Source organism: Maniola hyperantus, chromosome 17, assembly GCF_902806685.2.
Source record: "Maniola hyperantus chromosome 17, iAphHyp1.2, whole genome shotgun sequence".
Classification (NCBI taxonomy): Eukaryota; Metazoa; Arthropoda; class Insecta; order Lepidoptera; family Nymphalidae; genus Maniola; species Maniola hyperantus.
The window spans coordinates 4,640,624-4,656,491 of NC_048552.1; the positions used below are offsets into that span (position 1 = coordinate 4,640,624).

General features: G+C 36.6%; 1 protein-coding gene across 1 annotated transcript; it reads left to right on the forward strand.

Moving 5' to 3' along the window:
- Positions 1–261: 261 nt before the first annotated feature.
- On the forward strand, positions 262–12,884 carry betaggt-I (geranylgeranyl transferase type-1 subunit beta). The gene is made up of 5 exons (XM_034977305.2): positions 262–652; positions 1,015–1,142; positions 6,007–6,180; positions 6,903–7,066; positions 8,557–12,884. The coding sequence occupies exons 1-5, from the start codon at positions 543–545 to the stop codon at positions 9,037–9,039; spliced, it is 1,059 nt and encodes a 352-aa protein (XP_034833196.1). The 5' UTR covers positions 262–542; the 3' UTR covers positions 9,040–12,884.
- The last annotated feature ends 2,984 nt before the right edge of the window (positions 12,885–15,868 follow it).

Sequence of the window (15,868 nt, forward strand, 5' to 3'; positions counted from 1 at the left end):
TAAAAAACGTTTAATACAAATATTGTTGATCGGTTAATACAAATATTTGACTACTAAACAATCATTGGCAATTGTCGTGTAATTCATCGTCGTCGTGCTATCGCTATCTCTACACAGTACTTTAGTCTAGCTTTTTTACCAGTATACGAGTTTCAATCAGGTTTCAAATAGAGATTTCATCTAAGGGTTTCAAATTCAATGTGACTATTACTTTACTCTATGAATGTGACAGACACTTGACAGTTGACAGAGGACCTATTTTTGACATTTGGAATCATTTGGAATCATGGAATATTTTGTGATAACAATATTATTAATCATTTATGGTTTTGATCATTGTAATTTGTAACATTGTATCATTATCACGTTTCCACTCAGTTTATACTTTAAGTAAAAAAATCGGCTATAAATTATAGTTTATTAGAAATCCAGTTCTCCTGAGTGTTCACCTCAAATAGTGATATAGTCAAAATTCAGATAAATTAGTGGACAAAAAGTGAAACAAGTTAGTTATTTATTTACAAGAAAACAAATCATTTTAAATGATGAACAACGAAGAAAATAAAATTTTGGCTCACAGACAGCATGTTAAATATTTTATGAGATTTTTAAATGTGTTACCATCTTCACTCTCATCTCATGATACAACCAGGTGCAGTTATATTCTTTATATATTAGTCTCCAATTAGCTTAGCTTCCTTAGCGTAGCAATAGCTTCCTTATAAGCAGTCTACTGTATCTATTTAAATTCAAAACTTATCTTTGCTTCTACTTAATGATTATAGGTAGGTATCTCTTAGCTACTTAATATATTTCGAAATAGATAGAGTATTATTATGAAAATTATTCAAGTTATTGATAGTTTATAGTTAAGTACTTAATCACTGAAATATTCAGGCTTTGTTTATTGAGAAAATTAAAATACCTAGTCCAGTATCTTCGTGTTGAATCTCATATTAATAATAATTTACCATAATATTAGTAATATTTTCATTTTGTTCTTTATTGTTCTAGGGTGACCATAGCTTATTTCTCAGTATCAGGACTAGATGTCCTGGGATCAATTTCTTCCATATCAATAGAGCAGCAGTCTAGAATAATTGAATGGATATACAGACTACAGGTTCATCCAAATAAAGAAAGTAAGTAACTTAATAACGTTTAACTTTTATCGTTTTTCTAAACTATTCAAAATTCTAATTATATTTTTATTTATAATCATCACCATACAAAATTATTTTTACAATCTAAATGCAGGTTTTACCTTTGTGGTTTTAGGTTTTAGTCCAAATGTCAAAATGTCCAAATTTGGTTTTTCTGTGACTATTATAAGGTAAACTCTATGGAAATTATTAAGTATCTATAATACAATCCCCACACCATTGTCTGCATAAGTTTGGGTTTTTAAAAGTCCTGAGGAATACTTTGATCTTCCAAGAAGCCTAGGTTTTTTTATTCATTATAGGCAAACTCTTGACCACAATTACACCTGATCATTAGTGATGATGTGGCCTAAGATGGGACGTGTTTACCTAGAAGATGCCTATTCTCACACACACTCACACTTGTTTTAAAGATACCTGGATTGTAATTGGTAGGAAACACAGGTCGTGGAAGAGTATTCCAAACCCTAGCCATGTGTAAGAAGAATGATGACGCAAATCGTTTCGTGCGTCATCATCAGGTATATCCATTACCAGGATGCAAGCTATCTCTATACCAAATAATCCTGTAGGAACTCTTTGATTTTCCGGGAAGGTACCCTATATCCTTCCTCTAGATGCAAGCTATATCTGTGCCGGTTAAATGGATGGTCTTTGAAATGCTAGAAGACTGACTGACTGGCAGACATACAGACAGACAGACACTTTTGCATTTATAATATTAGTATGGATTTATTTATAATAATCTATATCTTGCTAATATATGCCGAAATGTGTCTGCCTGTCGTGTTTGTTACCTAACAGCTTTACCACTAAACTGATTTTGATCAAATTTTATATAAGATAGAGATAGATGCATTTTAGAGACTGACATAGGACATCCCAGAGAGTTCTTGTGAGATTTATAAAATATCTAAATCCACACGAACAAAGTTGGGCTACATCAGCTATAGGTAGGTATGATGGTTTGGCCGAAATAATGGGGAAGTTCTTAAATTATGTATATGTATAAAACAGTATGTATCTAGTATCTACATATTACTGCATATTATATTAGATAAGTAATATAATTCTTGAAGCTCGTTTTTTAAATATTTTCATACATTTTATCAGGGTAATTAAAAGTATAAGTATAATAGTATCTCAGGATCATAAAGTTTATAACAAGTTGGCATTTGCATTAAGTTTATGTATTAAAAGTAAAGAAAACGTGTCCTACTGTTTCTTATCACACCATATTATAGGTATGTAATATTTTTATATTGTATATTTTGTGTGCATAGGTAATTAGCTGGTTATTATTGTAAAATTTGATAAGCATTTTGTTCAAATGAATTAGTTTCAATAGCTCTGTTTAACCAAGATATTAGTATTGAGGAAAAATATGTGTAGACACATATATTAACTAAGTAGGTACTTATTGTGGTTTTTAATGTAAATATAATTAAAATTATTTGCATTTAAGCTTCCTTGTAAAGTGGTAGATATACCAAGGTAGTAGAAGAATAACAGATAGTTTAATCATCTTCTAAATATACGAGTATAAAAGGAAAAGGTGACTGACTGACTGACGGACTGACTGGTCTATCAACGCACAGCTATAACTACTGGACGGATCGGGCTGAAATTTCGCATGCAGATAGCTATTATGACGTAGGCATCCGCTAAGAAAGGATTGAAAGGATTGAAGTGAAATAGGGGTTTGAAATTTATGTAGACCACGCGGACGAAGTCGCGAGCATAAGCTAGTACATTTATAAAAACTCAAACTTAAAACTTTTATTCAGATTGGGTATTATTGTCACTTGCTGAATCATTGTCATCATCATCAACCGATAGACGTCCACTGTTCGACGTCTCTTGTAGGGACTTCCACACGTCACGGCCTTGCGCCGCCGAACTCCAGCGGCTCGCTGCGACTCCGAGCATACATTCCGAGCTAGGCAGCAATGTTCCGCTACATTGCTGCCTAGCTCGGAATGTAATCTCATATAAGCTTATAGAGATTGTATGGGGACCAGTAGTGCCGCGACAGCACTGTTGCGGCAGCACTGCTGCGTGCAGCGTGGTTCGGAATCATACCTTAGACAGGTACTAAATGACGCCTGAGACTAACGAACTAGAGGTGCATACCCAGGATCAAACCCGGTCTCCCCGGAAAAGGAGGCGGACATCTTAACCACATCTTAACTAACTTCACCGCTTTAGTGGAGTAATTCTAACTAGCCTTACAACTTGCATCCAAATTTTTATTCGAGATTTTTATACGAAGTTGCTCAATCTGGTTATTACCGGTATATTACCATAATTCATTTACCCATACCACTGGACGGATACCTTGGTATGCAATATGCCACTCTCGTACCATCCTTTTTCGTGTAGGTACCTAAAATACCTGATCGGGGTCGATCACCTGACGATCACTTGTTCGTGACAAACATTGGTTTCGATCAAACATTTCGGATTTTGCGATCTGGGTATATTAATTTTACTTGTTTACGTGTCCTTTTAAAGGTCAAAAAATGAAATGAATGTGTGTTTGAAATGTATCTTAGCAATTGGTAACTTTAACCCTGATCTTGGCTCTAACCTTCCTCCCTCCCTGATGACCTCCCTGGCGCAGTGGTAAGCACAGTGGTTTTAATAGTGGGAGGTCCCTGGTTCGATTCCTGGCAGGGAATGGAATTTTATAATTTCTAAATTTCTGGTCTGGTCTGGTGGGAGGCTTCGCCCGTGGCCAGTTACCACTCTACCGGTAAAGCCGTGCCCCCAAACGATTTAGCGTTCCGGTACGAGGCCGTGTAGAAACAACCAAAGGGGCAGAAGTTTATTAATAACTGCGATACCCGTTTCAGGTTAGCCCGCTTCCGTCTAGGACTGCATCATCACTTACCACCAGGTGAGATTGCAGTCAAGGGCTAACTTGTATCTGAATTAAAAAAAATAACCTCCCATTCCGACTTGTCGTTTGTCGGGCCCGGATTTAAACCGGATGTTCTAGTGCCAGAACATTTTATGTTATGAAGCTATCCACACTTGTTGGAAACCGATTTTGAGTCAAAATAATATACTGGTGTTTCTAGTCATACCGGGGTCAACTTATTATTTAAAATCTGACAGCTTACTAGTTTTTGTTGCACGAAACGATTGTCGTCTGACGCGGAGGTCAGATTGGTTAAGGTTGAACGAGTAGCTCTGCTTTAGAATAGTTAATTCCCACTTGAGTTAATTTCATCTAAATTCAGATTCCAGATGAATCTAGGAACAGGTATATCTTGGAAGCATAGAAACTATAAGGTTTCATTATTAGAAATCATGTTTTGACCTACCAGCCCCCTGATTGTGTAAGAAAAACGTATTCATCGTTATCGTAATCATCAAAACATTCTGGCCTTTGATTAGTTGATTCGCTGTTTACATTTTTTCGCAGCCAATCAAAGGGCAGAATTTGTTGACGATTATGATAACTATGAATACGTTTGCCTTACACAATTGGGGGGTTGGTGCAGGTGAGCGCTCTGGTTTTATAAGAGGGGGGTTCTGGGTTCGATTTTCGGTAGAGGTAATTTAGGAATTTACGTGCCATGTTATTTATTATAAAAAATATCCAAAAAAAGCAGCTTACTGATGGTTAGTTACTCTATCAAGCGGAACAAGTGCGGCATCATTTTATTGTTATAACTAGCTGATGCCCGCGACTTCGTACGCGTGGAATTAGATTTTTTAAAAATCCCCCGGGAACTCTTTGATTTTCCGGGATAAAAAGTAGCCTATGTCACTCTCCAGGTCTTTATCTATACCCATTCAAAATCCCAAATCACGTCAATCCGTTGCACCGTTGCGACGTGATTGAAGGACAAACCAACAAACCAACAAACAAACACACTTTCGCATTTATATAAGGGTACGGATTATTGCCAATTGCATAAATATAAACCACTATTCATTAATGTTGCATTGACCTAGAGAATTTTTTCTATGCAAGGTCTATGGACCTGACTTTACAAAAGAGGGCAAGTTCAAAGTGACTCAAAACCTCGTCACTACAAAAAGTACATGACATTGGTGTGATGTATAGGTACCTACCGCTTAACACTTGAATTAATTTTATAATTGTTTGAGATATAATATCTTAAGGTTATTTTTTATTCTGAGTCATATAATTTATAACAAGGTACCTACTTACGTAGTACCTAGATATTAGAAGTACATAATTTACCTGTAATTCATACTTCCATACTTAATATTATAAATGCGAAAGTGTGTCTGTGAAATGAAAATTTGAAACACAGTTAGCTTACATCGCGGAGAAGGACATAGGCTACTTTTTATCCCGGAAAATGCCTATATCCTTCCCCGGGATGTAAGCTTACTTTGTACCAAATTTCATCAAAATCGGTTAAATTGTTGAGCCTTGAAGAGCTAGCAGCCAGACTTTCACATTTACAATATGTAATAGTATGGACTAGCTTATGCTCGCGACGTCCGCGTGAACTACACAATTTTCAAACCCCTATTTTACCCACTTAGGGGTAGAATTTTCAAAAATCCTTTCTTAGCGGACGTCTACGCCATAATCTGTATGCCGAATTTCAGCCCGATCCGTCCAGTAGTTTGAGCTGTGCGTTGATAGATCAGTCAGTCAGTCAGTCATTCAGTCAGTCACCTTTTCCTTCTATATATATATATAAATATATATATATATATATATAAATATAAATATATATTTATATTTATATTTATATTTATAAATATATATATATATATATATAAATATAAAAATATATTTATATTTATATTTATATTAGTACTTATGTAAATTTGCTCTTTTCTTTCGTTACAGATGGCGACATGTCAGCTTGCGGCTTCCAGGGCTCGTCGACAGTGAATATACCTTTTGACTCTGAAGAGAACCACTACCGCTGCGGTCACTTGGCTATGACGTACACGGGGTTGTGTATTCTTTTGACACTTGGCGATGATCTATCTAGGGTTAATAGGAAAGCTTTAGTAGAAGGTAACATACAATTTTGTTTACATACTGGCTATCATCATGATCAACCCATCACCGGCTCACTACAGAGCACGGGTCTCCTCTCAGAGTGAGACGGGTTTTGCCCATAGTCTACCACGCTGGCCATGTGCGGATTGGTAGACTTCACACACCTTTGAGAACATTATAGAGAACTCTCAGGCATGCAGGTTTCCGGAAAATTTGTGTAGTCCACGCTGACGAAGTCGCGAGCATAAGCTAGTATCTATATATATATGAAAGGAAAAGGTGACTGACTGACTGACTAACTGATCTATCAACGCACAGCTCAAACTACTGCACGGATCGCGCGGAAATTCGGTATGCAGATAGCTATTATGACGTACGCGTCCGCTAAGAAAGGATTCTTCAAAATGCAACCCCTGAAGGGGTAAAATAGGGGTTTGAAGATTGTATGAAAGTCTGCCAGTTTTGAAGTGTCTATAAAGAAGTTTTGTATTTAATATTTTTGCAATTAGCAGTATGACATATTTTATTAATCTCATAATATGTTAAAATCTCATAGTTAAAGATCACCCCTAGAGGTGTAAAATAGGGGTTTAAAATTTGTGTGGTCCACGCTGACGAACTCGCGAGCATAAGCTAGTATTTTATATATTTCTTGTTCATTTAATGTCCCAAACATGATGCAGTGTAAACTGCAGTCGAGTTTTTCAAACCCTTTAAATTATTTGTTACCTTTTCAGGTGTAAAAGCACTACAAACTGAGGAAGGAAACTTCTCAGCGACGCTATCGGGGTGCGAATCAGATATGCGTTTCGTTTACTGCGCCGCCTGCATTAGCTACATACTCAAAGATTGGTCCGGATTCAATATCAAACGAGCTACCGATTACATTATCAAATCTATAGTAAGCACCCTACTAAAATCCATTTACCAAAGTATTTTTTAGGGTTCCGTACCTCAAAAGGAAAAACGTAACCCTTATATAGGATCACTTTGTTGTTTGTCTGTCTGTCAAGACTATATCATGTGGGGTATCATATGAAAGGTCTTGTACATTCTAAAACAGATTTTTATTTATTTTTATGCATCATAGTTTTTGAATTATCGTGCAAAATGTCGAGTAAATACGACTGTAGTACGGACCCTCATTGCGCGAGCCTGTCTCGCACTTGGCCGGTTTTTATGTTATAAAAACTTGGTGATGCCTTCAACTACATCCATGAGAATTTTCCGGTATAAAAAGTGGTCTATGTCTGCCTCCGGGATGCAAGCTAATGTCTGTACCTTTCGTCAAAATCAGTTGAACGGACAGGTCGTGAAAAGGTAACAGACGGACACTCTTTCGCATTTATAAAATTAGTATGGATTCAAGAGACAACCTTGTTGTTACGATTGCTGAACCTACAGGATAATTTTGAATGGGATGAAACAACGTACCAAGTAGCAACAGAAAATTAGAAAATAGTTCACCATAATGGGGCCGATTCTCTTGTACACAATCTCTAAACTAAACCAAATTAACAGGTCTAAATCTAGTGCTATCCTTTTCCGCAAGCAACATTATGAAAGGGATAGCAATAGATTTAGACGTGCCATTTTAGTTTAGTTTAGAGATTATGTACAAGAGAATCGGCCCCACTGTCTTTCTTACTGTGTTTTGTATACAGAAGTTGTGAAAATTGAGATCGAAATCATTACTGGCATCTGATATGGAACTAGTCTAGCTCCAAGTTTTTAGAAAAGTTAGTTACAAGTGATGTTAGGTAAAATAAAATGTGCACTATACTTTTATAATTTTTTATCTAAATCTAAAATCTAATCTAAATCAGCCTGTGCTGTCCCACGTCTGGGCAAAGGCCTCCCTCCGATCCTTCCACAATTTTCTATTTCATGCCTCTTCAGGCCACGTGACTGTAAAGTTATCTAATTCATCACGCCGCGTTGATGATTCTGGGGCGTCCAAAAAGAAGCAGATTTTGCCCATAACTCATCTGGCATACGGCACACATGACCTGCCCAGTCCTATTTGAGTAAAGCGGCTGCAAGGCCAACCTCAGCTACTCGCGTTTTGGAACGTATAGCAGAATTCCTTCACTTCTTCCTTCACTGCTTACCCACCAACACGCACTGGACAAGCGCGATGGGTTAAATGTACAAACCCCTCCGAACTAACATGATGAACACGAAATACAATTTTTTTTTAATGATAATATTTTTTACCTACACCTCAATTCGTCTGCACACAAATTTTGTCACTGGCAGCAAGCGAACCGTGGCCTAGCGGTCAAGGCGTCGGGCGCGAATCCAGAAGACGTAGGTTCGAATCCTGCCGGTTCCGCAATTTTTGATATGTATTTAAAATTATTTAAAAATGTGCACTGTTTCTCCTTCCAGGGTTACGATTACGGAATAGCGCAGTGTCCAGAACTGGAATCACATGGCGGTACTACTTTCTGTGCACTGGCAACCCTGAGTTTAACCAACCAATTAGACAAATTAACTGTTGAACAGATAGAAGGGTTAAAACGGTGGCTTCTTTACAGACAGATAGACGGTTTTCAAGGCCGGCCTAATAAACCTGTGGATACATGCTACAGTTTTTGGGTCGGAGCGTCTCTGAAAATGCTCGATGCCTTACACTTATCTAATTTCCCAAACAATAGAAGCTACATTTACGAAACTCAGGATTGCGTGGTGGGAGGGTTCTCAAAATGGCCGGACACTTGCACAGACCCAATGCACACTTATTTAGGCTTAGCTGGACTTAGTTTAATAGGCGAGAACGGTTTACTCGAAATCGTGCCAACTTTGAACATAACCAAACGAGCGCACGATCATTTGAAAACGTTGCACGAAAAATGGGCGAGCGAGTCGTAGCTTCATGTCAATTATTAGTCTGTAGCACAGAATATAAACACGTTGTTGCCATTTAAAAAATTATGTTGGGTTATTTCTGGCGTTGAAAATTAAAAAAAAAACTTATTTATGTTGTGTAGCTGTTGTATAGTGCGTCAATTTCTATTGCATTACATCTTTATCAAGGATGGTGGAGTAATTTTTTTTAAACTGAGATTTAAGGGGCTTTTATAGATGACCTATATGCCAGCCCCATCGTTACAATTTAAAATAAAAACGGACTATTATTATGGTGTGGTATATATTGCACTTTAAGTACCTATGTACGAAGTGATTCGCTTCCTCGTTTCTAATATGTACTGAACCTGCTACCTTCAAAAGAAAAGTGAATAGGCACATTCTAGGCAGACGCGCTCCACCTTAGCCTGCATCATCACCTACTGTTTGGTGTGATTGCAGCCACGTCAGAAATAGGACTAAACATTTACTAACTTTCTAGTTTTTGTTAAATTAATTAGATACAGTGCTAATGAAATTGTCGAATTATTCTATAAAATTAATTTCCAAAGTTGCTGCCAATAATAATTTTTTAATTGCTATCTTCTGTCTTTATGGTAAGCCTCTTGAAAACGCTGGCCTAAAGTGCTCGGCGAATATCATTAGCGAACGTGTGCTGTATTTGCTGGCTGGCTTGCCAATTTGAGTCTGTTTCGGTGCACACATGAAAGGGTCTCGGCGCAATTTGCACACAGCGTTCGTCGTTGGTCGATAATCGCTGAATGCGTTGGGACAACGTGAACTGGAGGCTTTAGTACTTAAAACAATTTTATGAATAACAGGTGCTAAATGTAAGTTAAAGCTGTCGATGAATTCAAATTTTTGAACAACGATATATATCAGAATTAGTGAATATAGTACAATATTGATGAAAATCTCGTATGGTGCCATGTTGCTGTAAATACTGGCGTTTCTGTATTAATATACTAATGATGGGCCGAATGGATATAATATTCAGATTTTTAAATTTTAATAGTTTTCTTTTTCGTTCTGGGTGTATTTCTGACTTTAACCCTCTAGCAAATAAACCTGGAATAGCGGTGGAATAGTTATACTCTGTTTTGTCTTTTCCTTCAAATGTCAAATTACTGATGACAGAGAAAGACAAAACAGAGTATAACTATTCCACCGCTATTTCAGATTTATTTGTTAGAGGGTTAGAAATTAAGTGGCGTATCAGAGTTTGTAAAAAAGTTCGCTACGAGCACTGCTAATTTTTCCATAAATAAAACAAAAAGTTAATACTCTAGTGAGCAAGTTCTCACGCAATAATTGACATTGTGGCTAATTCCTTTGTACACAATCTCTAAACTAAACTTAAATATCACGTCTAAATCTATTGCTATCCCTTTCGTAATGTTGCTTGCGGAAAAGGAAAGCACTAGATTTAGACCTGTTAATTTAGTTTAGTTTAGAGATTGTGTACTAGAGAATCGGCCCCATTGTGGCTAATTCCGTTGTACACAATCTCTAAACTAAACTAAAATGGCACGTCTAAATCTATTGCTATCCCTTTCATAATGTTACTTGTGGAAAAGGATAGCACTAGATTTAGACCTGTTATTTTAGTTTAGTTTAGAGATTGTGTACAAGAGAATCGGTCCAGTGTATACCGAATGAGAAGTATGTAGTTCTTATTAGAAGGGTTTCCTGTCACATCGCCAAGCGACCTGTCGCATACTATACCTGCCGGTATTGTACGCGTCAGCATGTGGAATGTCCCGCACACCCGCACAGCCACCGCGCTAACCCGGTTCGGGCGAGTGAGGGTACTGTGCGGGTGTGCGGGGCGACCCCCGCCTCATACCATAATTGCCACACCTGTCGCGTTCAACCATTTTACTCAATTTTCCGTAAAACAGAAATTATCAAGATCAAAATTAACCCAAATTTGAAAACTGTGAAGTCATAGTCAAAAATAATTTCTTATTATTATTACGAACTAATAATCCATTTTTTGACCATCTCGGCCCCTCATTACTGTCGAGTAGTTAGGCATTTATGAAATTGCACAAATTTGATGTTAAGTAATTTTGTTGAATAATGAAAAACACGCGATAGGGTAAGATATGAAGAGTTAAAGATCTAAACCCGATCCACACTTCTGATATAATATTATGCTGGCGGAATTATAAATCTAAAAGAAAGGGATCTAAGATTTAGACACACAAATATTTGACAAAACACAGACACAGATATTAGTATCTAGAACGAGTCTACTAATTTTCATTGAGTTTGATTAATTGAAATCGACCTTCGATCGGACACTAGTGAATAGGCATCTTTTAGGCAAGCGCGCTCTAACCTAGACTTCTTTTCTTTCCATCAGCTTTGTTCTAAGGCGCAAGTCTTATATTGCATTTGTAAAACGATTTTATTTAAGCTACGAGTACATTGTTAAGAAGTGTGGAAGTCCCTACAAGAGACCTATGCCCAGCTGTGGACGTCTATCGGTTGATGATGATGATGATGATGACTTGTTAAGAAACGTTTATTTTGTGGATCGAGCTTAGGTTTAAAACCAAGGGCCTTTTCATAAAGTCCGAATTAATTGTTACTGTTAAATAACCATAGAATTATATCGTTTGCACTTTGCAAGTTAAACTATTTTGCTAACTTATACCAAAATATTTATCAAGACTTGTCGAAATAGGCCCTAGTTATCTCTCAAAATCTGTTTTGCAAACAGGGGGGCTAGCACGGCAGTTGTGATTGTCACATTGTGATAGTAGATAGGAAGTGATTGCGATCATCACAATGGTAGATGTCAAATTCCGGTGCTAGACCTGCTGTTAGCATGTACAATGTATAGTAGAAGTAATAAATCATCCATATCATTATATTCGATCTATTTAGTTTTTTTTCGTTTCTTATAATGTTTTAACATATAGTTATATTATAAAGAATATATAAATTATTATTGGTTTTATCAAAAAATATGATTATAATATATTTATGCGAAGAAAAATTACAAATTGTCGAAGATATCGAAATGAACAGTAGGGTTAGAACGGGGTTTTATATTTCGCCAACGTTCATAGAATTGGAGCGTCGAAACATTTTAACATCAAAGTAAAATGGATGTTAATTGCCTTGTTTTAAAGCTCAAGTTCGTTCGTACATCTACAGCCAGTACTTTAAGCGAAAACCTTGCCAAATGAAAATCGGTGGTATTGAACACATGACTTAAGAAATTAGACATCAAGAAACTTAAGGTTCATATTTCTTTGACGTTCAAGTTTTTAGTGTCGAATTCTAACCTTGAATGGGAAGCTGGAAGAAATCTCTGTTTAGAGATAAGCATTTCCGATGTAACTTAATTTATTATTACTTTGTAACTACAATTTTTGGTACATGAATAATAAAAATAAATAAATAAAATAAATACATTGTGCTTAGTATGAGATTGTACATCTAACCAACGTTGATAGAATTCGATCATTGAAACAATTCAACGTTAAAGTGAAATGGACCTTTACAACCTTGTTTTAAAGCTCAAGTTCCATCTTTAGCCTCCATTGCCTACTTCAGGCGAAAACCTCGCGAAATGAAAATCGGTGTTTCTCTGACGTTAAAATTTTTCAGCGATCGAGTTCTAAATCCTGTATTTTGATAGTTACACGAAGGTCAATATTATATTTAAAATAAGAGTAAAATTATTTTCCTTCTGTTTTACCTAAAACTCTTTGGTCTCTGCCAAATGCCAAGGTTCTTCTAAATTTTTGCGAGTAATTTCGTGATTAAGAAGGATTCATAGTTCCTCATAGAACAAAACAAAAGCACAAAGTATAAAGTAAGTAATGTATGTATTTGTGATTTGTGATTTTTGATTTGATTTTTCTTTATAAGAGTTCTAACCGTTTGGCTGCGCTCACTTTGCATGAGATTTCATACGAAATTCGGTCGAGCGATTTTTTTATTTTTGATTTTTTTTCGAAAAAGCATACAAAGTGAGTGTGTCTTACTTTTGCCTATGTTGCGTTTTCTTGAGTAAACATTTTGTACCGAATATATTTTGGTAAAACATTATTTTAGAATTGCAGTAGGTGTTGGTGCTAAATATTGTGTATATTCAACTTTCAATTATATGAAAAAGATAAGCTGGGGTTAAAGCGGAATGGAACGGAAGCGAGTATTTTTGATAACAACTTACACTCAACTTTATGCAGTTTAACATACAATTGAAATTGGTATAAGTATTATTTATTTATTAGGACTTCAGGACACATGCCCTAATAAATAAAACAAAGTTTTTGTTAAAGTTGTTATTAAGAAAGACGCCTCAGCTCCGCTTCACTCTGTTGGTGCGCGTTGCATCTTAGTTTTACTTTAAATGACAGATTTGCATTAGGGTGTTTACCAGCAGCCGGATTCCGGATGTATATAAAAATCGGGTTGCCTATTTCTCAACGTCGTTATATAAAAGAATTAAGAAGAATCTCTTCTTTAAACATAGTTTACATTTCGTAGCCCAAATTTGAGAATAATATAGGTAATGATCATATACCTACCCTATTCATAGCTGGTACCCGAACGTAATTCCAACATAAGACCCAATTTTTTATTATTTATTATATTTTTTTTAGTATTTTGTTGTTGCATTTAATGATAAGATTGTGAATAATGTTTTCGTTATACCTCAATAGAAATCGAATTAAAAGTTTGTAATTTATGTTAAGAAACTTTATAAAAGTTCCGAAAATGCCGCATCCTCAATTTATTAGTACCTTATCGTACATTTTAGGGTGCGTTTCCACTGAAGCGGAGCGGAGCGGAGACGTGTGTTTTTGAACAACCAGATTATTGAGCGACCCGCCCCGGCTTCGCACGGGTAGTGTATTACAATTTATGTAGGGATATCTAATAAAAATATAGCCTATGTCACTCGGGAATAATGTAGCTAATGTACTGGTGAAAGAATTTTCAAAATCGGTGCAGTCCAGAGATTAATTCCTACAAACAAACTTACAAACTTTATCTCTTTATATTAGTATCTAGATGACCTGATATAATTATCACGTCATATAACAATAACCTGATTGGTCTATTGATTACGTCTCCGCTCCGCTTTAGTGGTAACTGGTAACGCTCCCTGGGACAAACAAAAACATCCAAATCCGTCAGTGTGGACGTGGCTTTAAGTACCTAAGGCATTTTTGTAAATATAAAAAAATCGAAATAAAAAATATGAAATGCAATAACGCTGCCTTGTTATTTCACTAGGGATTTGCCATCTTGAGCTTTAATGGAAAGCAATTCGCTGGTTTGAGCCGTTGAGAAATGACATCGTATTTCGTACAAAAACGCATACAAAGTGCACTCGGCCTTCGCCGCGAGGCCAAAGAAGCTTAGTTTGAGTTTTTATCGCTACTATAACGCGTATTTAATTCCGCATGCGCCATTTCAACTTTTTGTGTCAAACTTCATGTCAAAAGTACGATTTTAGTAGATTTTAGTCCTTATTTTAAAGGTGAATCCACGGTGAATCGTACTTTTGACATGACAGTTGATCCACAGAGTTAAAATGGCGCGGGAGGAGTCATTTTGTACGGGCCAAAGAACTATACACCTTGACAGTCGGTCTTGACACTGTACTCTGTAGGTGATCATCGCACCTTAGATGGTTCTAAAATTTGCTTTTTCACTTCGCACTTCTTTTACACGTTCTTGGAGAAGTTTAGAAAGAAAAAAATCAGCCAAATGCGAGTCGGACTCGCACTCGAAGGGATCCGTACAAGAAATAATACTTTTTAATTTTCATGGCGACCATTTTGATTTTTTTTTTTAATTTGTATAGCGTTATTCTGTGAAAATTTCGGTTCACGAGATACAGACGGACGGACCGACGAACGGACGGACGGACGGACGTACAGCGGAGGCTTAGTAATGAGGTCCCGTTGGCACCCTTCGGGCACGGAATCCTAAAAAAGTAGGGGTTCGGAAAATAAGTAAACCAATTCATTCTCTCGACAAAATAATTTGAACCTCAGTCGCACGCTTCGCCAACCTGAGATGAATGGACATCGTTTGTTCCGGTTTGCCTCCATTAACCTATCCTTAAGGTTATATCGGATTTCCATCCAACGTAATTCCAACTACTATTAATTTATTGTATGGGTGATTCTAAAAGAAAGATAAGTATCTATCCTATTTACCTACAGTACGCGGCCGAAAGAGATGACATCGGTCTTTAGAATGACCTTTCAGGTTTGTAGAGCGTTGTCTCTGTCACTCATACCCATATGACATTTTGTCGGTCTCAACGACCGAGACTGCTTTACAAATCTGCTATCTCCTAGGGGTTGAATTTTCAAAAATGCTGTCTTAGAGGACGTCTACGTCATATTAGCTATCTGCAAGCCAAATTTCAGGCCGATCCGTCCAGTACTTTGAGCTGCAATTTGATGCTTAATAGATCAGTCTGCTAGTCAGTCAGCTTTTCCATTTATATATTTAGAAGCAATTTTTCTGTTTGGCTATGTTTCATCATTCTCATCTCATCCTCCACTTAGCTGAGCACGGGTCTCCGCTTAAAATGAGAATGGTTTTAGGCCATAATCCACCACGTTGGCCATGTGCAGGTTAGCAGACTTCACAAACACCTTTGAACACATTCAGCTTCTTATAATATTATACTTAATCGTTAAATCGAAGAGTTAAAATCCCTTTTCTTTAAATCGTATACCCACGAAAGGATATGAAAGGGTTCAGTCCACCACGTTGTACATATTTCCGTAGGTCCATCCTCAATATTGCTTACAAATACCTACCTAGGTAGGTTCATAAGAAAATA